This window comes from Vanessa cardui, chromosome 7, assembly GCF_905220365.1.
Source record: "Vanessa cardui chromosome 7, ilVanCard2.1, whole genome shotgun sequence".
In the NCBI taxonomy this organism is placed as follows: domain Eukaryota; kingdom Metazoa; phylum Arthropoda; class Insecta; order Lepidoptera; family Nymphalidae; genus Vanessa; species Vanessa cardui.
In genome coordinates, this window is record NC_061129.1 from 11,407,761 (window position 1) to 11,430,413 (window position 22,653).

General features: G+C 31.7%; 5 protein-coding genes across 5 annotated transcripts; 1 reads left to right on the forward strand and 4 right to left on the reverse strand.

The window, feature by feature from the left end:
- Nucleotides 1-476: 476 nt before the first annotated feature.
- Nucleotides 477-4,317, reverse strand: LOC124530823 (DNA-directed RNA polymerase II subunit RPB2). The gene has a single exon (XM_047105144.1). It carries the CDS (start codon nucleotides 4,091-4,093, stop codon nucleotides 563-565), a length of 3,531 nt encoding a protein of 1,176 aa, XP_046961100.1. The 5' UTR covers nucleotides 4,094-4,317; the 3' UTR covers nucleotides 477-562.
- Nucleotides 4,318-4,891: 574 nt separating this feature from the next.
- On the forward strand, nucleotides 4,892-8,758 carry LOC124530868 (LIM domain-containing protein jub). Its single transcript, XM_047105220.1, has 6 exons — nucleotides 4,892-6,530; nucleotides 6,613-6,782; nucleotides 6,879-6,941; nucleotides 7,469-7,634; nucleotides 7,831-7,971; nucleotides 8,226-8,758. The coding sequence occupies exons 1-6, from the start codon at nucleotides 5,033-5,035 to the stop codon at nucleotides 8,333-8,335; spliced, it is 2,148 nt and encodes a 715-aa protein (XP_046961176.1). The 5' UTR covers nucleotides 4,892-5,032; the 3' UTR covers nucleotides 8,336-8,758.
- Nucleotides 8,759-9,043: 285 nt separating this feature from the next.
- On the reverse strand, nucleotides 9,044-11,597 carry LOC124530869 (uncharacterized protein C18orf19 homolog A). The gene is made up of 3 exons (XM_047105221.1): nucleotides 11,082-11,597; nucleotides 9,946-10,091; nucleotides 9,044-9,865 (listed from the first exon to the last, which is right to left on the reverse strand). Exons 1-3 carry the CDS (start codon nucleotides 11,447-11,449, stop codon nucleotides 9,627-9,629), a joined length of 753 nt encoding a protein of 250 aa, XP_046961177.1. The 5' UTR covers nucleotides 11,450-11,597; the 3' UTR covers nucleotides 9,044-9,626.
- Nucleotides 11,598-13,520: 1,923 nt separating this feature from the next.
- On the reverse strand, nucleotides 13,521-15,800 carry LOC124531111. The gene has a single exon (XM_047105568.1). It carries the CDS (start codon nucleotides 15,622-15,624, stop codon nucleotides 13,654-13,656), a length of 1,971 nt encoding a protein of 656 aa, XP_046961524.1. The 5' UTR covers nucleotides 15,625-15,800; the 3' UTR covers nucleotides 13,521-13,653.
- Nucleotides 15,801-17,863: 2,063 nt separating this feature from the next.
- Nucleotides 17,864-20,693, reverse strand: LOC124531227. The gene is made up of 2 exons (XM_047105725.1): nucleotides 20,473-20,693; nucleotides 17,864-20,176 (listed from the first exon to the last, which is right to left on the reverse strand). Exon 2 carries the CDS (start codon nucleotides 20,173-20,175, stop codon nucleotides 18,187-18,189), a length of 1,989 nt encoding a protein of 662 aa, XP_046961681.1. The 5' UTR covers nucleotide 20,176; nucleotides 20,473-20,693; the 3' UTR covers nucleotides 17,864-18,186.
- Nucleotides 20,694-22,653: the final 1,960 nt, after the last annotated feature.

Genomic DNA, 22,653 nt, shown 5'->3' on the forward strand with positions numbered 1-22,653 from the left:
GTATTTCAATTTCATTGAGTATCTTCCTAGTCCTATATTAACAATTTTATTTTTGGATATTTAATGCTGTAGTCTTACTAGATCTTTTTATTTCCGACTAAAAGTTCCATTAAAAGATCGTGTATTGTGATTGAACTGTCTGAATAAAGTAATTGTTCTTGCTGTATTTTCTTTTTTCACTTTGTTTAACTGACTGCATATTGTATTATATAGCATGTTAGTCGAAATATATTTTATGTTATAACATCCTTCGTTACGCGTAAACATTTTATTAATGTTACATTTATGATATAAATATATATATTGGTTTATAATAATGAATATAACTTTTACCTCAATCGTGTTGAATGCATTTTTGATATTATAATTTATTAAATTATTAAGTACAAATATTATGTGTACATTTTGTAACATTGTTATATTTAAGCTGCATTTAATGTTGTTGTTTGTGATACAAAATAAAAGTCTTTTAAATATTAATTTGATATTATTTATTTTCAAAAATATGTCCTATGCTAATATGAAAAAGAAAACATGAATACTTTTAAAACTATAGTTATTCTTAACTAACAACCATAAGTCGGGGTGCAATATTCATAGACATTAGTTCTTGGAATAACAATTTAGCAGCGTACGGCAATCGAACTTGGGATATCTGGGTCTTGTTTTTACATCCTTTACATTCAAAGGTATTATTTCGTAAATTAGCGATTGCTATAAGACCGCAGAAATTGCAAACGTGTATGCGATACGGGTCAGACACTTCAAATAGTCGCTCCCTCAAGAATTGCGCTGCACCATGGGCAATCTGACAGTCGCGTTCCATTTCTCCAAAACGCAACCCACCATCACGAGCTCTTCCTTCCATAGGTTGTCTTACTAGAATCTGTACTGGTCCTCTTGCTCTCGAATGAATTTTGTCGTCGACCATATGTTTGAGACGTTGATAATAAGTAGGCCCCAAGAATACTTGAGCATTAATTTTTCGACCTGTGTGACCGTTATACATAACCTCATTTCCACGTAAATGATATCCATACTCTTGTAACAAGGATGAAATTTTTTGTACATTTACAGCATCATTAAATGGTGTAGCGTCACCTATTTCTCCTTTGTTTGATGATACTTTTCCTTGAATACATTCGATCAAGTGACCAATTGTCATACGGGATGGAATAGCGTGAGGATTAATTATGATATCGGGAGTAAGACCCTCGCAAGTGAATGGCATATCTTCTTGTCTATACTGAATTCCACAAGTTCCCTTTTGTCCGTGACGAGACGCGAATTTGTCGCCTATTTGCGGTATACGTACTGAACGTACACGAATTTTGCAAAACTTATATCCTTCACTGTTTAATGTAAGCATAACTTGATCAACAATACCAGTTTCACTATTACGCAAAAATGTCGAAGCATCTCGTTTGCTGTAGCGTTTAGTGGTACCCTCCAGTTCATCATCATTTTCTGGCAGTGTTATTGTTTTGCCAATAACAACATCATCACCGGATACTCGTATACCAGGGGCAATAATACCATCATCATCTAATTTGTCATAAAGAGCATTTCTCATACCCTGGCAAGTCTGTCTGGTCGGTTTTTCAAATTGTTCTTCTTGATCGCCAATTCTTTTAGATTCAGAATCTTTGTAAGAACGATAGAACACGGATCTGAAGAAGCCTCTTTCTACAGCTGAAGCATTTAAGATAACACTGTCCTCTTGATTATAACCAGTGTAACATAAGATAGCAACTATTGAGTTGATTCCAGCAGGTAATTCTCTAAAACGCAGATATTCCATTGATCTTGTTGTAACTAAAGGTTTGTGTGGGTAATAAAGTACATGAGCAAGTGTGTCCATTCTGACATGAAAGTTTGTAATGTATACTCCCATAGCTTGTTTACCCATAGCACTTTGATAGGTATTTCTAGGACTTTGATTATGATCAGGGAATGGTATAATAGAGGCACAAACACCAAGTATCATAGCTGGATGAATTTCACAGTGAGTATATGTTGTACAATAAGCATATTCCTTGACTTGTGCCAGGTCATCAGGGCTCATAGCTATCATCACAGTTTCTTCTTCCAAAGTATCAATATATTCGACTACACCACTAGCAACCAAATTTTGCCATCCGTAATTATTATAGTCTCTTTCCTTGAGTTGATCAATATGTTTCTTTTTGAGTAACAATGCTCCATTTTCCACAATCAAAAGAGGTCGACAAATTCTGCCAGCATCTGTGTAAATTCTTATTTCTCTGTCTCGTATATCTCGAATCATACTGACTTCAGAGACAATGATGTCCATTTGACGTCTTAGCTTACGTAGTGTTGCCATGAGTTGTTCAGGATCTCTGTGAATTCCTACCCAACAACCATTTACAAATATTTTAGTTGCATCTGCTATGGCTGATGGTGCTATTTCTTCTAAATTCTCCATGGACCACTCTTCCAAGAACTCTAATATTGGAGATGGCTGACTTCCAACTGAAATGTAGGCCATCAAAGCCAGATTTTTTACCAAACCTACAGCAGCTCCTTCAGGTGTTTCTGCAGGACAGATCATGCCCCATAAAGTATTATGTAATTGACGAGGCTTTGCTAATTTACCATCACGGCCTATAGGTGAATTTACACGGCGCAAATGTGATAATGTTGAAGCAAATGTTAATCTATTTAACACTTGAGACACCCCAGCTCTTGCTTGATGAGCTTTCTTTTGATCACCCCAATTACCTGTGGCCAAGGAATATCTTAGGCCATCAGTTATTATTTTTGTTTTAATAGCTAATTCTAAATTGAAATCCTTTCCTTTGTCAATAAATTTCTGTGCATACATTCTTACTTCTTTTAATAAATTTTTAAACAGTCCTCTGAACAGAAAAGCTAATAGCGGTCCAGCCAGGTCAAGCCTTTTATTTCCATAATGATCTCTGTCATCAAGTTCACGGCGACCTAAGGCAGCTAACAGAAGTCTGTGAACCATATATCCTAAGAAATAAGCTTTTTTAGTTTCACAGAAATCTGAAACTCCAACATGTGGTAACATTTCTTTTTGCAAAATTTCTCGTGCATATTTAATACGCCGTTCTTTAGTGACTCCAGGTCGAGCACCTCTAGCACCAATAAAGCTCAAGGCAACATTTTGTTCTTGTATAACAAAAGCCTCGTCTAATGAAGGTTTAACCATTTCCATCATTTCTGGATCATCAAAATCATAGATTATATGTTCCAAGATATCTCTATCAGCAACAAAACCGAGAGCTCTAAACACAATCATAATTGGTATTTCTTGTTTAATGTATGGTACAATTGCAACAATTCTTTGTCCAATAGCTGATTTTTTAATACTTTGCCCGCCTCTTGCCATCATATTCACCCACAGTGTGGATGTTGGTCTAGAACTATGTTCAAGACATGAACGAATCTCAGTTTTATATGCATATTTGCCACCTTGCATACTAAACACATAGACAGTGTTTGTGGCCATTTTTTCTTGAGCAATTAAAACTTTTTCAGAGCCGTTGATTATGAAATAGCCACCAGGATCTAGTGGGCATTCGTTTAATTCGGTTAAATCACGATCCGTCAAATTGCTTAACAAACAGTATGTTGACCTAAGCATGATAGGAATTTTTCCAATAAATGTTTTTTGATGTTGAGTTTCAATTGGATCTTCATTTTCTTTAACAATAGTTTTTGTAATATCGACATATAAAGGAGCAGAATAAGTTAAATTTCGTAATCGCGCTTCATTGGGCATCATAGGAGACGGGGCACCATCTTTTTCCCAGTGAGTTGGCTTAGAAAGATAAATTTGATCAAACTTTAAATGATATTTTGGAGGAGTTTCAATTTCACCAGAAGAATGTTGAGCTTCAGCTTGAAGTTCTATTGGAGGAGAATCTTCAACTATGCGCTGAACGGACATTTGAATAAACTCGTCAAAACTATCTAGCTGCTGCCTAACTAAGCCTTTTTCATCAAAGTAAGCGTTGATTACTATCCAACAGGCTTCTTGCCAGAGCTCAGAAGAAATTTCTTCGACTTCTTCCTCTTCATACTGATCATCCTCCGTGTCATACATGTTGGAAACTGTATTTAATTACTGTTCTACTTTTTGTAAGGATTTATAAAGTAAATGAAGTTTATACCATTTATTTTTTACACATAATTTCGACGTCCTTACGTATAGTATACTTTATTTGTAAATTAAGCGTTGTTATGAGTAGCAATTTTCTAATACATCATGCGCATTACGCAGCGCCCACCAAGTCCAACAACGCTTCACAAATAAAATGGCGTTTGTCTTTGTCACTATAACAGATTAAAATATTAACATAGTCACAGATTATATATATCAATAATTATGTTACAGAAAAAAACTGATGAATAGAGCACAGGCTTTGAAAACCGATAAAAACGCAAAAGTACTCGTAAGGTACAAAATATAAAATTAATTCATTAAAAATAAATTAAATGTATAATTCTGTAATTAATACAACTTAACTAAGTACCTTTGCATTAACAAGTACGAAACAAATAAGTAAAAGGTTCTAATAATTCAAAAATAATTTAATAAAACTTAAATTACCAGAAACTTTATTTTTAAAAAAGCATTTATTAATTAAATGTAATAAATAAAACTTTAAAAGCTGTGTTACTAACGGTACGTTATAAATTTTTGGAAATGGTGTTTCGAACATGTTATCGCTTAAGTTTTATTTTAGATTTAAAATAGTGCAAAATATCATTTTAATATTTTTGCAACATGTTTAAATAACAGTAACTAATTTTTAAATATATATTTTTTTCATATTATTTAAAAGGGTTACTTTTTTATTCATGGTAGTTCTCATCCTCGTCGTTAATTTTGGCAAAACAAGATTTGTACATCACTAATTTTGTTTTTTGGCTTTTTTCATGATGTTTTGTTGAAGATTACATTTTATCACAATTATGAATCATTTATGTTTTTTGTGCAATTTTCGATTTGGACAATAGTATTAACATATTTTTTTAAATTATGGATTCTTCGAGAAGGAGTAACTCTGACGATCAACGGTGTATCCTGGGTTTGCAAGATTTGAAAATATCCAACAAAGACGAAAATGATACTGAGCAAGCGCACACTGCCTCGACGTCTAACAGCAGTGCCCAAGCAAAGGCTAGACCCGTTGGCGCGATAGAGAGTTTTACATTAGATAATGCTCCTATTAATCGTCAAGATTACAGTTTTTACGAACGTTCAAATGTAATAGCAGCATCAAAATTCGCTACCCCTAAGCGTGTAGAGACAATCGCATCAATCAATAAACGTGATATAAACACTACAGCACTCCCAGCCAGTCCGACGCGCTCTATAGATTCCATTTCACAAAGATCACTTAGTTATCAAACGGAAGATTTATATGAAATACCAGGGAATAATAATGTTCAATATCCTCCTCCTGTGTACGAAAACATAGACTATTATGGAGAGCAACAGCTGACTCAGCCCCCTTATTATCACCAACTTTATCAAAATCCTCCTTTAGCTTCTGAGGGGTATTATAACACTCGGTACAGTAAAGCTCAACCTCAGGTGCCTGTTAATAGTAAACCTAAATCAAGTCCATTGGTGTATGAAAATATGCTGTGTCCAGAAAATGAAAAGAAAAATGAATATAAAGTCCAGCCGAACCTGGATCAGCAGTTTATTCAACAAGGCTCAGTTCCTGGACCACAGGTGGCTAACAGTACTTTGAACAGAAATAGTTCATTAAAATTGATAAATGATAAAAGTAAAGCAGATCGTGTGCCCCCTCCACCACCATATAATCCATCAGCTGATAACTCTAGTAGTGACTATACAGTTATGAAGTCAGCTCCGCCTAAGTATACAGATGTCAGTTCTCTATTGAAAAATAACAATTCTGTGAGTTTTGATGACAAAGTGGTTACGATTCCTTCAACAGCAATTTATGCTTCAATTGCACCAAGTGCGCAAAGGCCTAAAGCAAACATTGCCACTGAAGTTCAGGGGCCTGTTTCTGCCCCTAAGTATTTTCACCCTAAACCACCTGTGGGCAATGGATTAGCAAAAGTGAAACCAGCACCAATCAATGGAAACTATGGAACTGGTGCTAGTCCAAAACCTATTCCTACCCGGATGCAAATAGTTGAAGATACTAATGGCTCTGACTATGTTTGCATGACAGGTGGTTCTCCTGCTGCAGCCGTTGCTGCAGCTAATAAAGACAATGTATCGTTAGCATCAGAAACAATTAGTTCACGCAATATGGTTTCTGGATTGACATTATGTTCACCAGCTCAGTCTCCTGCCCCTAGTCCTACCCCCAGTTCGGTCTCCCAAGTATCAGGGGGTTCTAGAGGTTCTGGTGGGCGTGGTAAAAGCTTGCTTCCATATAGCATTACTCCACCTCGGCCACCTGGTCCAAGTGAAGCTCAACGTAAAATAGAGGAGCTTACTCGGCAACTAGAAGAAGAAATGGAAAGGCAGGATGAAGAAGGAGAATATTTTGGTATAAAACTTGTTTATATACAAATATTTTTTAGTATATATATAATAATTAGGATTTTCTTAACTAATTATTTCAATTTAAGGTATATGTCATACATGTGGAGCTGGTGTGACCGGTGCTGGGCAGGCATGTCAAGCTATGGGAAATCTTTATCATACTAACTGTTTTATCTGCTGTTCCTGCGGGAGAGCATTACGTGGAAAGGCATTTTACAATGTCCATGGCAAGGTGTACTGTGAAGAAGATTATTTGGTTAGTTGGCTTTGTTTTGTGACATATCACCCTATACATTTAAATAATTTGTAAGAACTTGTCAACTTAACTATGTATTGTAAATTGTGGTTGCAGTATTCGGGATTTCAACAAACTGCTGAAAAATGTGCAATATGTGGTCATCTTATAATGGAGATGGTAAGTTGATACATTAAATTATTAGTCCATTGACCTCAGATATCATGTAGAATGTGTCAAAACATAATATGATATTTAATAATAAGTTTTGTTTGTATGTGTATTGAATAAATTGGTGGTACATTTTGAGGATTAATAAAATAAAATCAGTCTTTTTTTTAGTTCTATAAAATTTGTAGTATGTCAATATGTGGTGACCACTGTTTATAACTATGCTTTAATATGGAACACAAAATTATTATGTGTTTTAGTGTAAAATTTATTATAGGTGAGGTTAGCAACTAACCAGATAGCCTTGTTAAAAGCACAAGCAATGTCAATAAATATATCAAGCACTAATATAATTTACTAAGTATCAATTTTAGTTTATGCTCTTATTTAATTAATAACACTGTAATACTAAAGGGAAGGACAGAATTAGTTGTGCTTACTTCTATTGAATTTATTCATTTGATTAATTAATTTCAGTAATATGTTGTCATATTAAATACGATGTGACTATTTAATTAAATTTTTGGTGTTTACAGATATTACAAGCTATGGGTAAATCATACCATCCAGGGTGTTTTCGGTGCTGCATTTGTAATGAGTGTCTTGATGGAGTTCCCTTTACAGTTGACGTTGATAACAAAATATATTGTGTTAATGACTATCATCGTATGTTTGCACCAAAATGTGCTAGTTGTGGTAAAGGTTAGTATGTTATTAATAAACATAATTATTCATCCATTTTTGTTTGACAATAATATTTGGTACTTTGTCACTTTTTATTCAATTAATATACCTAGTGTTTGTGTTATATCATTGTAGCTCTAACTTTTTTTTAAAGTTTAATACATTTTTTATTCATTCAATTAAAATGTTTTAACTTATTCATATAAAACTGCAGGTATAACACCAGTGGAAGGTACTGATGAAACGGTTCGGGTTGTCTCGATGGATCGTGACTTCCACGTAGACTGTTACATGTGCTGCTTCTGTGGAATGCAACTAACCGATGAACCTGATAAACGCTGCTATCCTCTAGCGGGTAATTATAAAAAACTTCTATTAAAGCCTTATATCTAATTTGAATATCAAGTTAATTTTTTAAAAAAATAGCACCAAACAATGTTACATATTTATTGTCCTTTGTATTGTTTAATTAATTTCAAGATATGCAATTTAATCATTACTATTAATAGATTTTTTTCTTGTTTACATAGTATACAAACCATCCCTATTTGTACATACAATTTGTATATTTAAAAAGTGATCTTAACCTTAACAATAACTTGCTTTTAGGAAAATTAATGTGTCGTGTGTGCCATCTGTCTGCCATTGGAGCTTCCACGGGACCTGGCATGCCACCTGCACCTCATCTTTCTCCAGCCTCTTATCAGTATATGGGGTAAACATCACATAGAAAGATTTGGAAATCATTATTAAAAAAAGGATTGTGTGTAAATGTTATTAGTATTACCTTTCTGTTCATTTGGTGATATTGACATATATGTACATGGCATACTGAGATGTCTACGATAAGTTGACAATGCTGTTAAATAAGTAGTTAGTAAGCTGAAGCCATTGTAGTATCTTTTAAAGACTTAATATTGATAAAAACTTGTTGTGAGCGGTTAAGTTACTATGAGTAAAAGTAACAGGAAAGAGTATCAAATGTTTCATATTATTTCAAGTGTGCTATAAATAAAATAGCTGTCAAAACATTAAATTTCTTACTTGATAACAAGTGCAACCAATTTTTTATTATTATAGTCAAATTTTACGAAATTGAAATGCTCAACAATGTATGACTAAACTCATAGTAGAACAAATTATGACTAAGACATTTCTGAGTGAAGCGGTGAAATATATAGCTTTAAAATAGGTTTCTATATGACAGCTTGATAATAGATTAAGAGGAAATGGGATTACTGTTGTTGTAGGGTGAGTAATAGAGAGTGATTGTGAAAAATGAAAGTTAGTAGTATGTAATAAATTAATTAGAATAAAAATAATTGCATGTCGATTTATAGGTACAAATGATATAATCATAGAGAGCCAGAAATGATAAATGTTTTTGTGATAAAAATAGTGCATACTGAAATTTTGAATTTAGAAAACTAATAAATTATTAATACCACTATAATGGGCTCAAAACAGTAGCATTTTGCATAATATGAAAAGTGTATTCAGGAAACATGTTTTTTTTTCATTGTTTAATTTGTGGTAAAATGAAAAGTTAAACAATTTCTATTGATTTATTTCTTTTTTCTTTGTTGCATTTACTAATTATATTAGATGACAGCACATCTGGCTTTATTAATAATTAATATCTATCTTCTTTCAATATTTATAGTTTTAATCATAAAAATAGAAGAAGTAATAGCACCATTATAAACATTCCAGTAATGTGCTGTCTTGTTCTGTAGGTACTTAATTATAAAAACTTAGTTTATTTATCTGTACATTTTGATAATAGAAATGTTTTAATTGTAATTCCTTTCATTAAAGATAATTTTGTTAAATAATACTTTTGTATTTATATATTTTATAACAATAAATAATTGATAACTTTATAAAAAGGTTTTTCTTAATTCCCTCCGTCAATTTTATTTATCTAACATAATTTTAAAAGTAACTTATATACATAACAAACAATAGTGTGGAGTTGAAAAAAAAAACTGTTTACAATAATTTGCTTCTCTACATTTTCTTTACTTTATTTTTTATATTACGCATTTCTGATTTATACCTTCGCATTTCATCCATTACATGTGTACCCTTTTCTTTCAGTTGAGTTTGATAGTGTTGTTTGCTTTCATTGAATTTGTCTTGAATATTATCTTTTTGCTCTTGAAAAATCACCTTCATGCGTTCCCTAGAAGGTACAGGTCTTATCCAACCAATGGCTGTCAGCCTGTTTATAGCATAGGTAGTTCCACCTATAACAATGGTTTTGAGGAAATTAAAAACTATATAACATACCAAAACAAGTAAAAAGTTAATTAATAAGTTATTTTACCAACAGTGACAGCATATCTCAGAGGTGTCACCAACTTATATAGGGCCAGAGCCAGTGCAAAGTACCCTGCACTAGATTCCTTTAAAGGTGACAATAATTTTTCACTAATCCCAATTGTTTCTAGCAAGCTTATAACATCTACACCACTGAAAAAACAGGAACATATAATTAAAATAACACATTAAAAACAAAAGTTTTTATTCCTCCATATAAACTTGGATAAGCAAACAAAACCAAATTTTGGTGTATAGTTAGCAATGCTTGGTGTTGTCCTGAGGAACATAACTGAGATTAATAAAATTCAATTGAAAGGCATATGGTATATTATATGTATTTTTTTTAATTAAAATAATTAAATTGAAATTTATTAGGACAATAGTCCAAGCACTAGTTGTTTGCTTCTTAGATATTCTTACATACATATTTGTAATGTAAATCTAAGAAGGCATGACCACATCATATAAAACTTAATTTATATTTTATAAACTATAACTATATAACTAACTATAATACTACTGTCAAGGTCACCTTCTAATATGAATGTGAGAGTGGAAATTTAAATATGTTTCTAATATTCTAGATCTATTTTATTACTGCCAAGTTCACCCATGCATACATGTAAACAATATTGTACACACACCATATATACATATGTGCACTTTTACTTATAAACTATACTATTAATAAGGTGACCACATGACCAATTCATACAGAAATATTGCTCCATAACTTTCTGAGATATTTTATGTGAGTTTGGATATTCCATTGATTAAACATTTAATGGAAACATTTTATCTTAGGTTCTAAGACATTTTGTAGAAAAAGCAGAAAACTTATTTTAATCTATTTTATACATTTCTATAATCATTTTCTCATTATACTTAAACAATATTATTAATTTTTACTAAAAAAATATATTTTTTATCCTTAAACAGTAGTTGTGTTTGTCATCAGCATAGTTGAATTGTTTAGAAAATTAACAGTTTTATTACATCAGCCACAATGTTTTAGATTTTATTTTTCAATAGTACTTCAGTGAACATTAAGGCATATTCCTAATATTTGAGATTGATGGTGATGAAAATGAATTCATAATACAAACAGTAAAATAGGAATAAAATAAAATGAATACAGACCTTCTTACAAAAAAGTAAAAACCACCGAACCAAATAACTGATGTTGTCATATGTACAGGCAACAGGACGTACCAATAATCTTTATACATTTGTTTAAATCTTTGTATGACGCCAGGCTTCTTTTCTGGATCTTGTGGCGGATTACTTGTAGTTTTGGAACTTTGTGTTGTACATGTTCGAATTGGTTTGTATAGTGTGCTAAGTTCCTTTTCAATTAATAAAGCACTTCCTTTAACATTATTTTGACAACGTATTCCATTGCATAAGTACCTAATGGGATGATTTTTCTTAATATTCCATTTTACCGGTTTGGTTATGTTTTGAAAATAAATATTATTTTTATATAAAACTCTAAATGATAGTGCCATAATGCAGCAAAAATATTTTTTAAGTAGCAAAATATCAAACAGTACACATTTTTATAAATATTGCGACTTTCTTTTACTTTTACACAATCCAATGAGGACTGATGTAAGATGACGTCTGGGTTTTGTCTTCTTAACTTGACGTTTGTCAAGTTGACAGCTTCTTCAAACAGTGCAGTGCAGTTTATACAAATATAACTGTTCATGTTTTAACACATTCCTCATATATCATAACTTATTTTACACAAAAGTTACAATAAGTCATAATAATACCTAGATGTAATACCAGACATGTCTGCAAAACGTTGGATTATGTTCAGTGCCCGTTCTCTATTATTTTATTCTCGCCTACCTTTTTCAATTGATAGAAAAAAAAAAACACGTTCATCGAACTTTAGAAAATTAAACGACTTTATACTTTTTATGTAGTTATCAGTTTTATGGAGTTCCTTTAAGTTGCTAAAAAGATTAATATTCGATTAAAAGGTAACGGAGGACAAATATATAACTTATCCGCAAGCATAAAATAAATAAAAATAAAAAGAAAAACAATAATTTAGACATAACGTGCCAGTAAAAACTTTTAATACAAATAAAAAACTATGTCCCTAACCTAACAGCAATTTTAGAGTCACACAGTGAAATGGCAAAAAACGGAACCCTTACAGATTCGTAATGTCTATCTGTTCGTTCGTATGGCAAAGTATTTTTTCCGAAACTAGAATTATACTGTTGAGACTAGGTACAAGGCTACAAACGTAAAAAAAAATAGATTTTGGAGGTTTTTCATTAACGTAAAGACCTATCCATAATACCTACATGGATGGTATATTGAAGTTTCTAAAATCATATTTTGTAATATATATAGTTATAATAAAGATATAAAATAGTTTGCGCGAGAGACACTTCCAAAGTCATAAATTGTGTATATTCTAAAATAAGAGAATAATAAACCTAGAAAATATATAGGTATGATCATGATGTAGGTAAATTACCATACATCCACCGAAAATAGGTTTGAACTATGTAACCCTTTAGAGGCGAGCCTGACTTGCGAGCAGCACTTGGCCGCTTTTTGCATACCTACTTTTAAAATTCTAATAAAATATTAGTGTTTCTTGTTTAGTTTTAAAGAATTATTTATGAAAGTATCATTTGACCTAATATAATTTTTTTTATGGTATAGGTTGGCAGACGAGCATATGGGCCACCTGAGGGTAAGTGGTCACCATCGCCCATATACAATGAGGCTGTAAGAAATATTAACTATTCCTTACATCGTCAATTTGCCACCAACCTTGGGAACTAAGATGTTATGTCCCTTGTCCCTGTAGTTACACTGGCTCACTCACCCTTCAGACCGGAACACAACAATATTGAGTACTGTTATTTGGCGGTAGAATACCTGATGAGTGGGTGGTACCTACCCAGACGGGCTTGCACAAAGCCCTACCACCAAGTAAAAATAAATAAATTTAAAACCAAGTAAATATATTTAGTAACATAAGAATTAATAACATTAATTGCTTACACATATACAAATAGAAATTACTATAAGTAATGTGAAGATTGATAATTTAATGAACTTGAATTAAAAAAAATATCCTTAACAGAAAACATTTATCGAGCAAAGCCTCCGTTTCATTGTTTTAAGACAATAAATTATGTTTAGTAACGTTATTACAAAATAAAATATGGAATTCTTATCCAGACATTTTTTAAGATTACTATTAGCTGGAAGTTTACTACCACTTACTTACTTATCAGAATGAACAAGAAAACATTTCAATTGATTTGAAACTAATTCAATAACAAAATGAACTAAGTATATTATCTACTCGTATGGCACTAATAATTCAAATTACTTTTGAAGAGTTATTACAGTTACGGTTACAAGTGGTGTAACTATATTTAATATGTAAGTATTAGATTCATTTTTTTTGTTACGCTCGGCCTAAAAATATAGAAACTTGAAATCCACATTAACATATTAATGCAATAAAAGAATCTTTATAAACAATCATTTTATTTACCGAATATCGAATAAATAAAAGGTATAAATAATACACATAATATATTAATTAACATCTACATATTATTATGAAGCACAGTAGAATAAAATTGTACTTTTTACACTTAGATAGGCATTATGTAAAATATCACAGTTATTACGAAGTTAAGTCGTTAAATTATAAATCATGGTAGCTCTATTCACAGTAGCAATAAAGCTTAAGTAAATAATCGTGTATACAGTGACTTTGGTTGCCATAAAGGTTAAAGCGACTGACAGTGCCTACAACTGACCAATAATTATAACCATCATGGCGAAGGGTACCTTCGAATAAACCGTCGCCTGGCGTTGTTTTTATTACTACCATATATTCTCGCCACTCAATTTCATCACTTTCTGGTGAACTTATTTCTAATGCTGTAATTTCCAACAGTTTCGCTAATTTTAAAAGTGCACATTGACTGTAACCTTTTAAGAGCTTGTTTAATTCTTTTACTAATATTTCAGCAATTTCCAAAGACTGTTTACTGTTAGTTGGCATATGATGTCCTTTGTGACAACTACACCAGTGATCATCAATATACGCTGAAGCACACGTTCGATTTACTGATATCGGTAAAAATAAACTAATACCCTTGCTTTTCGGATTGGATTGGTTGCTTCTGAGGTCAATCATTCTATCTTCTATTCCTTCCAAGTGCAAAAGATCAATCAACGTGGCATGTATATCGTATGGTGTAGTAAGACGACGACTATTCGCGTTCAGATTATCGAAAGCATTTTTGTATTTTTTGCGAAAGCTAGGGGGTGTTAAAATGTATACGAACGGCAAACGTTCCTCTAAGCGACCTTGATTGGTTGTTCTTATCTCCCCCCACCTTATTCCATGGTCGCTGACTAAAAACAGAATCGTGTCGTCCAAGTAATTACTAGCGTCTAATTTTTGGAAAAAATCGGCATAGTCTTTGTCAATTAGCATAGGATAATTTACGAAATCATGGCTAATCGTTACTTCCCAAAAAAAGCCAAAAAAATTATTTTCTGTTAGTGTCAAAGTAAGATTTTCTATATAATCTAATAAAACGGTGTAGAAATATTTCTCATTCATACATAAAAACGAATTAACATCTTTATTGACACCAACGTTATTTTCGGCTTCATTGATAAATGTATGTAAGTAGTAATCTGTAGGTGTTTTTATAAATCCACCTTTTTCATAGTTGAAAGTGCCTAGACTCGAACTGTCTTCTCCGAAAGCTGTGTAGTAACCAGCTTGTTTATACCATTCCCAAATGAAGGGACAGTTATCAAAAGTCGATTTTTTATTTGGAATGCAGGTAGTTTTCAGTTCATTCTCCGATATTCCCATTAACATGGGTATTAAGTTGGGAAATGTATTATCTCCAACTTTGTTGTATCCTAGTAATTCTATAGCTCCCTTTTTGTTTAGGACTGATAAAGTTTCAGGCATTGTTCTGTGAAAATTAAGTCTTGACACTGCGTCAATGCCCATCACAATGACATTGTAAGCAGCTTTATTTGGTGAAACTTCATTAGATTCATTGGCATCTTCTTTTTTGAACGTAAATAAAAAGTATTGTTGGTATACTATTGTATAGTAAACATAACAACTAATTCGTACAAATTCGTCGGTTGCTTTAATCATATCAGAAAAATATTTACACTCACTATACTCTACACGATTGTCGATGTTCGACGCAGTGATATCATCAACTGATAAGGGACGAAAAAAAGCCGTATAACAGCAATTCAAGGGTGTGTCGTTTCTAATATTGTAATATTCTTTAATATCATTTCTCACCCATATATGAGTTCTGTTATTGCCAAGTAAAGAAAGCTCGGGACCCGGACAAGGCTTGAATTTCGTCGGGTATTTCGCAAATTGTTTAACTTCGTCACCAAATGGTTTTAATGAAGGAATAACACATCCTTTTGTTTTTATCGTGTAATCGTTTTCAGCGATACTTCCATAATCTTTATCATGGTTCCAAGATGTTGCAATAAATTCACTTTTAATATCTGATATATTTCTTATCGTCACGAAAAGAAAAGTTCCAACGAAAATTGTTGCAAGAAGAAATAAACAACGCAAACGTATCGGCATGGAAGCGGTCTTGTAAACGGAGCCTCCCGAAAAGCGTCCCATACTGAAAATAAGCAAAGACTGTCGTTAGTTTTCAAATATGAACCAAGTATGTTCCTACTACAAAATAGTGTAATTTTTCATGGCTCTATATTGAATAAACTACTTAGACATGCATCACAGAGACATTGTAATAATGAATATGCCTTTGTTTCAAGTTGACATTAGTTGAAGGATTTGTATTGTTTTAGGATCTCAGACATATTATGTATTTATTGAGATTTAGAATTTATTATTAAATATTTAATTATTTATTGACACAAATTTTGACGAATTATCATAAATTCATAGCTTTCTCATATATTATCATTCATTACAATCATCATAAATTCCTTATATTTAGATATAGACTATTTATTTGTAGAGAACCCTCGTTGTTATACTAAGATACGAAAAAAATAAAATAAAAAGTATTATCAAAAATACTAATATACATTTACATGCGTTACGCGGGTAGGTTAGTATCTTTTATATACATGTACAATACAGTAGTAGATACTATATGACCATTGACCATAGTACTTGCCTAATCTACCTAATATAAAAAAGTTTAATAATAAACCGTAAAATTACAATACATGATTAATTTACGCTTATTATACACAAAAAGAACACAAATATTAAAATGTCTTCGCTTGACACACGAGAAATGAAATATATTAGTGAAATATTTATTAGAAGGTCGAAAGATATTTTACGCTTGAATGTTCTTATTTGTATCTTGCACCACAGTCCTTTAACGCCGTTTATCGTAACAAAATTTTTCGCCATCGATGTAATTTAAAGAATGTATGTACGTATGTCGCGAGTCGAGATGGCCTAGTGGTTAGAACGCGTGCATCTTAACCGATGATTGCGGGTTAGAACCCAGGCAAGCACCGCTGATTCATGTGCTTAATTTGTCTTTATAATTCATCTCGTGCTCAGCGGTGACACATCGTGAGGAAAACTGCATGTGACAAATTTCATAGAAATTCTGCCACATGTGTATTCCACCAACCCGCATTGGAACTGCGTGGTGGAATATGTTTCAAACCTTCTCCTCAAAGGGAGAGGAGGCCTTTAGCCCAGCAGTGGGAATTTACAGGCTGTTGTTGTTGTTGTTGTTTGTATGTATGTATGAATGTATAACATAAATAGCGTCCTACAACCCCAATGAGTGTATCAAATGGTTTTGGCTTTAATATATCTGAAACACTTAAGCTTATTTAGCAGAATGTCAACGAAAAATAGATTTAATATCAAAATTTATACGATTGATAATTATCGTCTTTTAAAAAACCGTCAAACGGGATTTGAATAAATCAAAAAATATTAAAAGAAACTTTTTTATTTTGACTTTTTATTGTTATAAAACAAAAAAAAATGTATAACAATATTTTCAAGTTAGATTTTTCAATGTCAATTATAATAATTTTAACAGTCTATACGTAATAAGTGAGTAATAAGAGCTATATTGTAACAATAAAAGTAAGGCCCATTTTATTACAATTTGTACAAAATGTAATTACAAAAAGCGTCAATATATCATCACTTAACATTTAAATATATACCTATATAAAAATCGTTTAATTAGCTCACGTTTTTGTGAACATTATTTTAAATGTAAATCTATTCTGGGTACTGTGCAGCAATTCTGATAGAAATCATTTCTCACTTGTGAAATGTCACAATTTTTTATATATCATTAATTGAAATTAATTACTCGAACTTAATAGAAGTTTTGAGTATGTAAGCGCTGACGAGCCCTAGTGTAAAAATATATATTTTTTTACATGAATTAACACAGCTAAAAAATAAGATAGCGTAGATTTTGTGTTTTTATCCTTATGTACAAGTTGTAATAGAACGATTAAACCACCCATTGTAATATTATTGTGATATGTCCGCTACCCTACACAACCATTTAAGACATTATATCTAAATTATTTATTACATCGTATAAGTCTACACATGTAACTATTTACTAAATTTAACCTACAAAGTCGTTGAAGCTATTGTCGTTAACAGTAAAAGGACTACAAAATTAACCGTCTATATTCGTGTGCTAAGTTATAACTTTATATTAACTTTATAAGTGGTTACCACAGTTAGAAACCACGTGTTTAAATATTATTATTAATATATGCTTGATATAAAAATAATAATATGTGAGGATATTTTAATAATGTGTACATGCATAAAATTAAATACTTACAATTATATATACATATAAATAATTGTAACTATTATTAATAATTTATCTGATATACCTAACGTAGTGAGATACCGTGAAAAATACATGAATTGTACTTATTTTTGTTCGTCATCTAAAATCATTTGGCATATAACAATACCAATTTGATGTGGGTATTCAAACTCAAAATGACAAAAAACTTTTCTTTGAAAATAACATCGGACATAAAAAAAAAAATCATCTCAAAAAATTAACTATAGGCCTGATTGTTTTGAGCAATATCTTCGTTAGAAAAATTGCGTTTTTTGTTTGAATACGCCATTATCATATCACAGATTTTTTTACTAAAATTATTTTGCTAAAAATACTTCAATTCTTCAAGTGTAGAGTTAATGACAATAACAATATAATTTGAGTTGGTAATGGTGTATGCAATGACCCTGGTCACCGTACACGTTGAGACGGCTCACAGTACCCGCCAACGACCACTCGCGGGAATCGCGCCGGAGAGTCGCTTCGAAAACACCATCGCCAGGGGCTGTGCGCACTACAATTAAAAATTCACGCCATCCCACTTCTTTTTCATTCGGCGTGCCAGCAATCATTTCAGTGACTTCAACTAATTCCACTAGTGAGAGGTGAGCACACTGTGGATGCCCTCGGAGCAGCATGTTTAAATGGGACATTAAATTTCCAGCTGCTTCGTACGCTTCGATGCTATTAATTGATATTTTTTGTCCTCTATGGCATGTGCACCAATGATCATCTATTCCCGCTGTCTTACATGTTCGATTTTTTGGAACAGGTAAAAATAAACTGATACCTTTGTCATGGGCATAGGACGTTGTACTTCTTAATTTAATATTTTCATTTTTTATTGCTTCAACATCAATCAGATCGACTAACGTAGCATAAACATCAAAAGGGGTAGTGAGACGGTGACTATTCATTTTCATATTTTCATATGCCAGAGAAAAGTTTATTCGAAAGGAATTAGGCAGAAGTATGTGTATTAGTGGCAAGCGCTCTTCTAATCTACCCTGCTTAGTAAATCTTATGTCACCCCACCGAATGCCATGGTCGCTTAGTAATATTAAAATCGTATCTTCCAAATATTGAGCATTGTCGAGTTTCCTTAAAAATGATTCGTAATTGTCATCCATCGCCATAGGATAATTTAAATAGTCATGACTCATTGTTACTTCCCAGAAGAAACCAAACAGCTTGGAAGACTTTAGAGTTAGTGTTAAATTTTCAATATAATCTAAAAGAACTTTGTAAAAGTATTTATTACCCATACATATGAATGAATTAAAATCTCTGTTGTTGCCGGTATAGCGCTCGGCTTCGTGCATAAATGTATGCAAGTAGTAGTCCGTCGGGGTCCTACTAAATCCAAATTTCTCAAAATTGAAAGTTCCTAAGTTGGCAGTGTCTTCACCAAGGGCAGTATAGTAACCAGCGTCCTTAAACCAATCCCAGATAAAAGGACAATTATCAAATGTGGCCCTCGTATTAGGCCAGCAAGTTTTCTTTAAATCTGTATCTTTCATCCCAAGGAGTATCGGTGTCAGATTAGGAAATGTGTTATCACCAACTTTATTGTACCCGTAAAGCTCTATGGCACCTTTCTTTTTTAAATAAGCCAATGTTTTAGGCATTGTTCTGTAAAAGTTTAATCTTGATATGGCATCAATACCCATAATTACAACATTAAACGATGTTTGATTCGTTTGCATTTCTGAAAATTCGTCCTTAAATGACACGAACGGTTTTTTGGGTGCGAAAAGAAAAAATTGCTCATAAATTATGCTCTCTTTATAGTTACAAGTAACTCTAACAAATTCATTCATAACTTCTATATGATCTGAAAATTTAGTACATGCCTCGTATTTAACTCTATCATCTACGTCCATAGAATAAATGTCAACGATTGCTAAAGGTCTATAAAATGATTTATAACAGCAGGTAATGTTAGGGGTGCTAAGCGGCACATCGTAATACTTTATGTTCTCGCTATTTATCCATATATGTGTTTCGTTATTATCAAGTAACGAAATATTTGATTGGTGGCATGGTTTTATATTCCTGGGGTATTCGATAAATTTTTTGATGTCTTCAGCAAATGGATTCAACCCGGGAATAGTGCAACCATCTGTTTTTATTGTGAAAATGTCATCGGAGTGAATTAAATCATATCTGTGTCTTTTCCACGAAGAACTAATGATTTGGTTGTTGATAAACGATATATCAATTCCACTATTGATTAAGATAAATAGGAAGCTGCCACAAAATATTGTGACAAGTAAGAAAACATAACGAAGTCGGAGTGGTATGAAATGTGATTTTCCCACGACGGTTCTCATTGGGAACGCCATTCTGAAAATGTTAAAAATAATTATATGAATATTTTGTTTCTTATTTCAACTAAAAAAATTTCAAATAAACATCGATAAAAAATATTTAAAATTGAAGAACCTATTATTTAAGTGAAATAAATAATTATTAAATTTAATTATTAGTCATTTAAACTGATCAATGTGCAAGAGATTGTATTACACCTGCACAATAAAATATAAATCTGATATAATGTTTATTTATTTCATTAATAATTAAAACTTTAATTTCTTAGACTATCGAGAGTGCGGAATATATAAAGTGCAACTTAAACTTACCTAAATATAATGACATTTCTTAGCTCAAAATACACAATTTATATAATAACATCTTTGTCTTAGAAGCCACAGATTTGCACTGTTATACATAGTAAGGTTTTGTTTTAAAACTTGAATTTTATGCGTGGAACTTGTTTAAATGTGTAATAAAATCGCTGAAGAACATATTTTTTTATTCATTACTGTATAGCTTAGGATTACGTGACGAGCACTGAGCGAACTGGGAGGGTTGAGACCGGAGGCTGCAAGGAGCATGCGCGTTATATTTTACTTGTATTATCAAAAGTGGGATGACGTTATGCCAAACAAAATCTACCTTGATATGTATCATCAGAATGCCTAAATAAATAATATAAATACCATAATAAAGACGTATTTATATCAATTTCACAGCTTTAAAAATATGCATTCTCTATTAAAAGTGAATTGTATAAGTTAGCTACAGCTATTAGAAACAGTTGAATAAAATTTCACTGTGAGGCCGCATTAAATATAATAAAGTCACATTTTTTATATTTTATATAAATTATAAAATTGGTATAAAAATGAAGTGTTATTGGAGAAAAGTAGTTAGCTGTATTGTTATAGTTTAGTTACCAAGGTATGTTAATATTTTCACATTTTACTGTGGAAATATTTATTTAATGGTGCATAATTAGATATAGGTACTTACTTATAGTAAGTCGCGAATAATTAATCGCTTCACGCAATAAAAAAAAATCAGAAAATATTACTTAATTCTAGCGTGGTCGCGGCAACATTTCATCTTTAATGATTTTAAAGAACGTTTTATTTTGACAATATATTAGTGTATTTGTAGAACACTTTTAACTAATTGTTTTGTCTAAGTAAAATAGAAACTGTAATTCGTCGAAAGTCGAAGGAGAGCGATGTTCGATGTGAGGTTTACCTATTTTTTTATTTCAATTATTAATGCAATTTTTCATCGTCGCCGTGTTGTGTATTCTGTGCTATAAACTATAGTTGCGGTGAATTTATAATACTCAATATTTTATAATTGCCAAGATTCATATTAAATATCATATTAAATATTAAATGTATAATTGAAATAGTTACTGAACCACTATATATAAAACATATACCATTCTGTTTGGCAGAAGGTTTGATAAAACATATAAAATATTATATGTTATATTATATTTATTACATTACTGAGCTTGTGTGGTCAAAATCCACGCGAATATAAAAAAAACTATACTTAATCCATTATAATTTATAACAACATTTATTATAACAAATTAAGCATGTTAGCGTCGATTAATGATATATATAGATATTACACGTAAGAGTTGTCATGTTAATGGTTATATTAACACATATCGTTAAAAAATGTATTTCAGGAGACTCATATGTTATAATATTGTTTGTAATATAAAAAATAGAGATTTTTTGCACATGTGTAGATTTGTCACTGACCTGTGTTTCAATGCGATTCGTTATCAGCGTGGAGTAAAAGGGGTGTTGCAAAGAACCGAGCCAAAACTCTTTGTGTATTGGCCATTTGTTATCAAACACCAATTGTTTGGTTTGTTAATTGATTTCTATCGGTCTGCTTATTTCATAAACCGTGTTCACATTGAGAATACACTTTTATATTTTGTCAAGTAATTATTTCACGTACGTTTGGTTTAGTAGTGAGGTTCAAGTTTACCATATTGTTATGGATGATGTTCTTTTTTTTTTGTAAAAATTTTCGTCACCTAACGAATGATAATAATTTCTTATTGGATGTACATTTCATCAATAATCTTAAAAAAACTGTGTTAAAATATTATTTATATAGAATACTAGCACCAAGAGTTGATATTAAATTTATTCATTTCTTCGTAAAGTTTCTGCCGTAAAGTCTATTTGATATAATGTAGGAAAGTGATAAATATTGAAAACATATTGCTATGGTGTACCTACTTAATAAGGAGTCTCTTTGACTATGCACTGAAGAAATAAAATTCACACAACACATTCCAGCATCACATCACATCGAGTTGTAGTTTCTTAAACGTTACGGGGTCTAATAAGTTTTCATACGAAGTCCTAAACGCCCGTACCGTAGAAATGGATAAACAAAAAAATATACTTCAGTTCTTTAGAAAGAAGATTAATCGTTGGTTTTCTGTCGGTACCACTAATCATATAATAAAATAGAAAAACGAAATACAA

Coding starts and splice junctions, on each gene's coding strand:
- LOC124531227 (XM_047105725.1), bottom strand. CDS start 20,175: ATGGCGTTCCCAATGAGAACCGTCGTGGGAAAATCACATTTCATACCA.
- LOC124531111 (XM_047105568.1), bottom strand. CDS start 15,624: ATGGGACGCTTTTCGGGAGGCTCCGTTTACAAGACCGCTTCCATGCCG.
- LOC124530868 (XM_047105220.1), top strand. CDS start 5,033: ATGGATTCTTCGAGAAGGAGTAACTCTGACGATCAACGGTGTATCCTG. Junction 6,531..6,612: donor TGAAGAAGGAGAATATTTTG/GTATAAAACTTG, acceptor TTTCAATTTAAG/GTATATGTCATACATGTGGA. Junction 6,783..6,878: donor ACTGTGAAGAAGATTATTTG/GTTAGTTGGCTT, acceptor TTGTGGTTGCAG/TATTCGGGATTTCAACAAAC.
- LOC124530869 (XM_047105221.1), bottom strand. CDS start 11,449: ATGGCACTATCATTTAGAGTTTTATATAAAAATAATATTTATTTTCAA. Junction 10,092..11,081: donor TTTTACTTTTTTGTAAGAAG/GTCTGTATTCAT, acceptor CTGTTTTTTCAG/TGGTGTAGATGTTATAAGCT. Junction 9,866..9,945: donor GAGATATGCTGTCACTGTTG/GTAAAATAACTT, acceptor CCATTGTTATAG/GTGGAACTACCTATGCTATA.
- LOC124530823 (XM_047105144.1), bottom strand. CDS start 4,093: ATGTATGACACGGAGGATGATCAGTATGAAGAGGAAGAAGTCGAAGAA.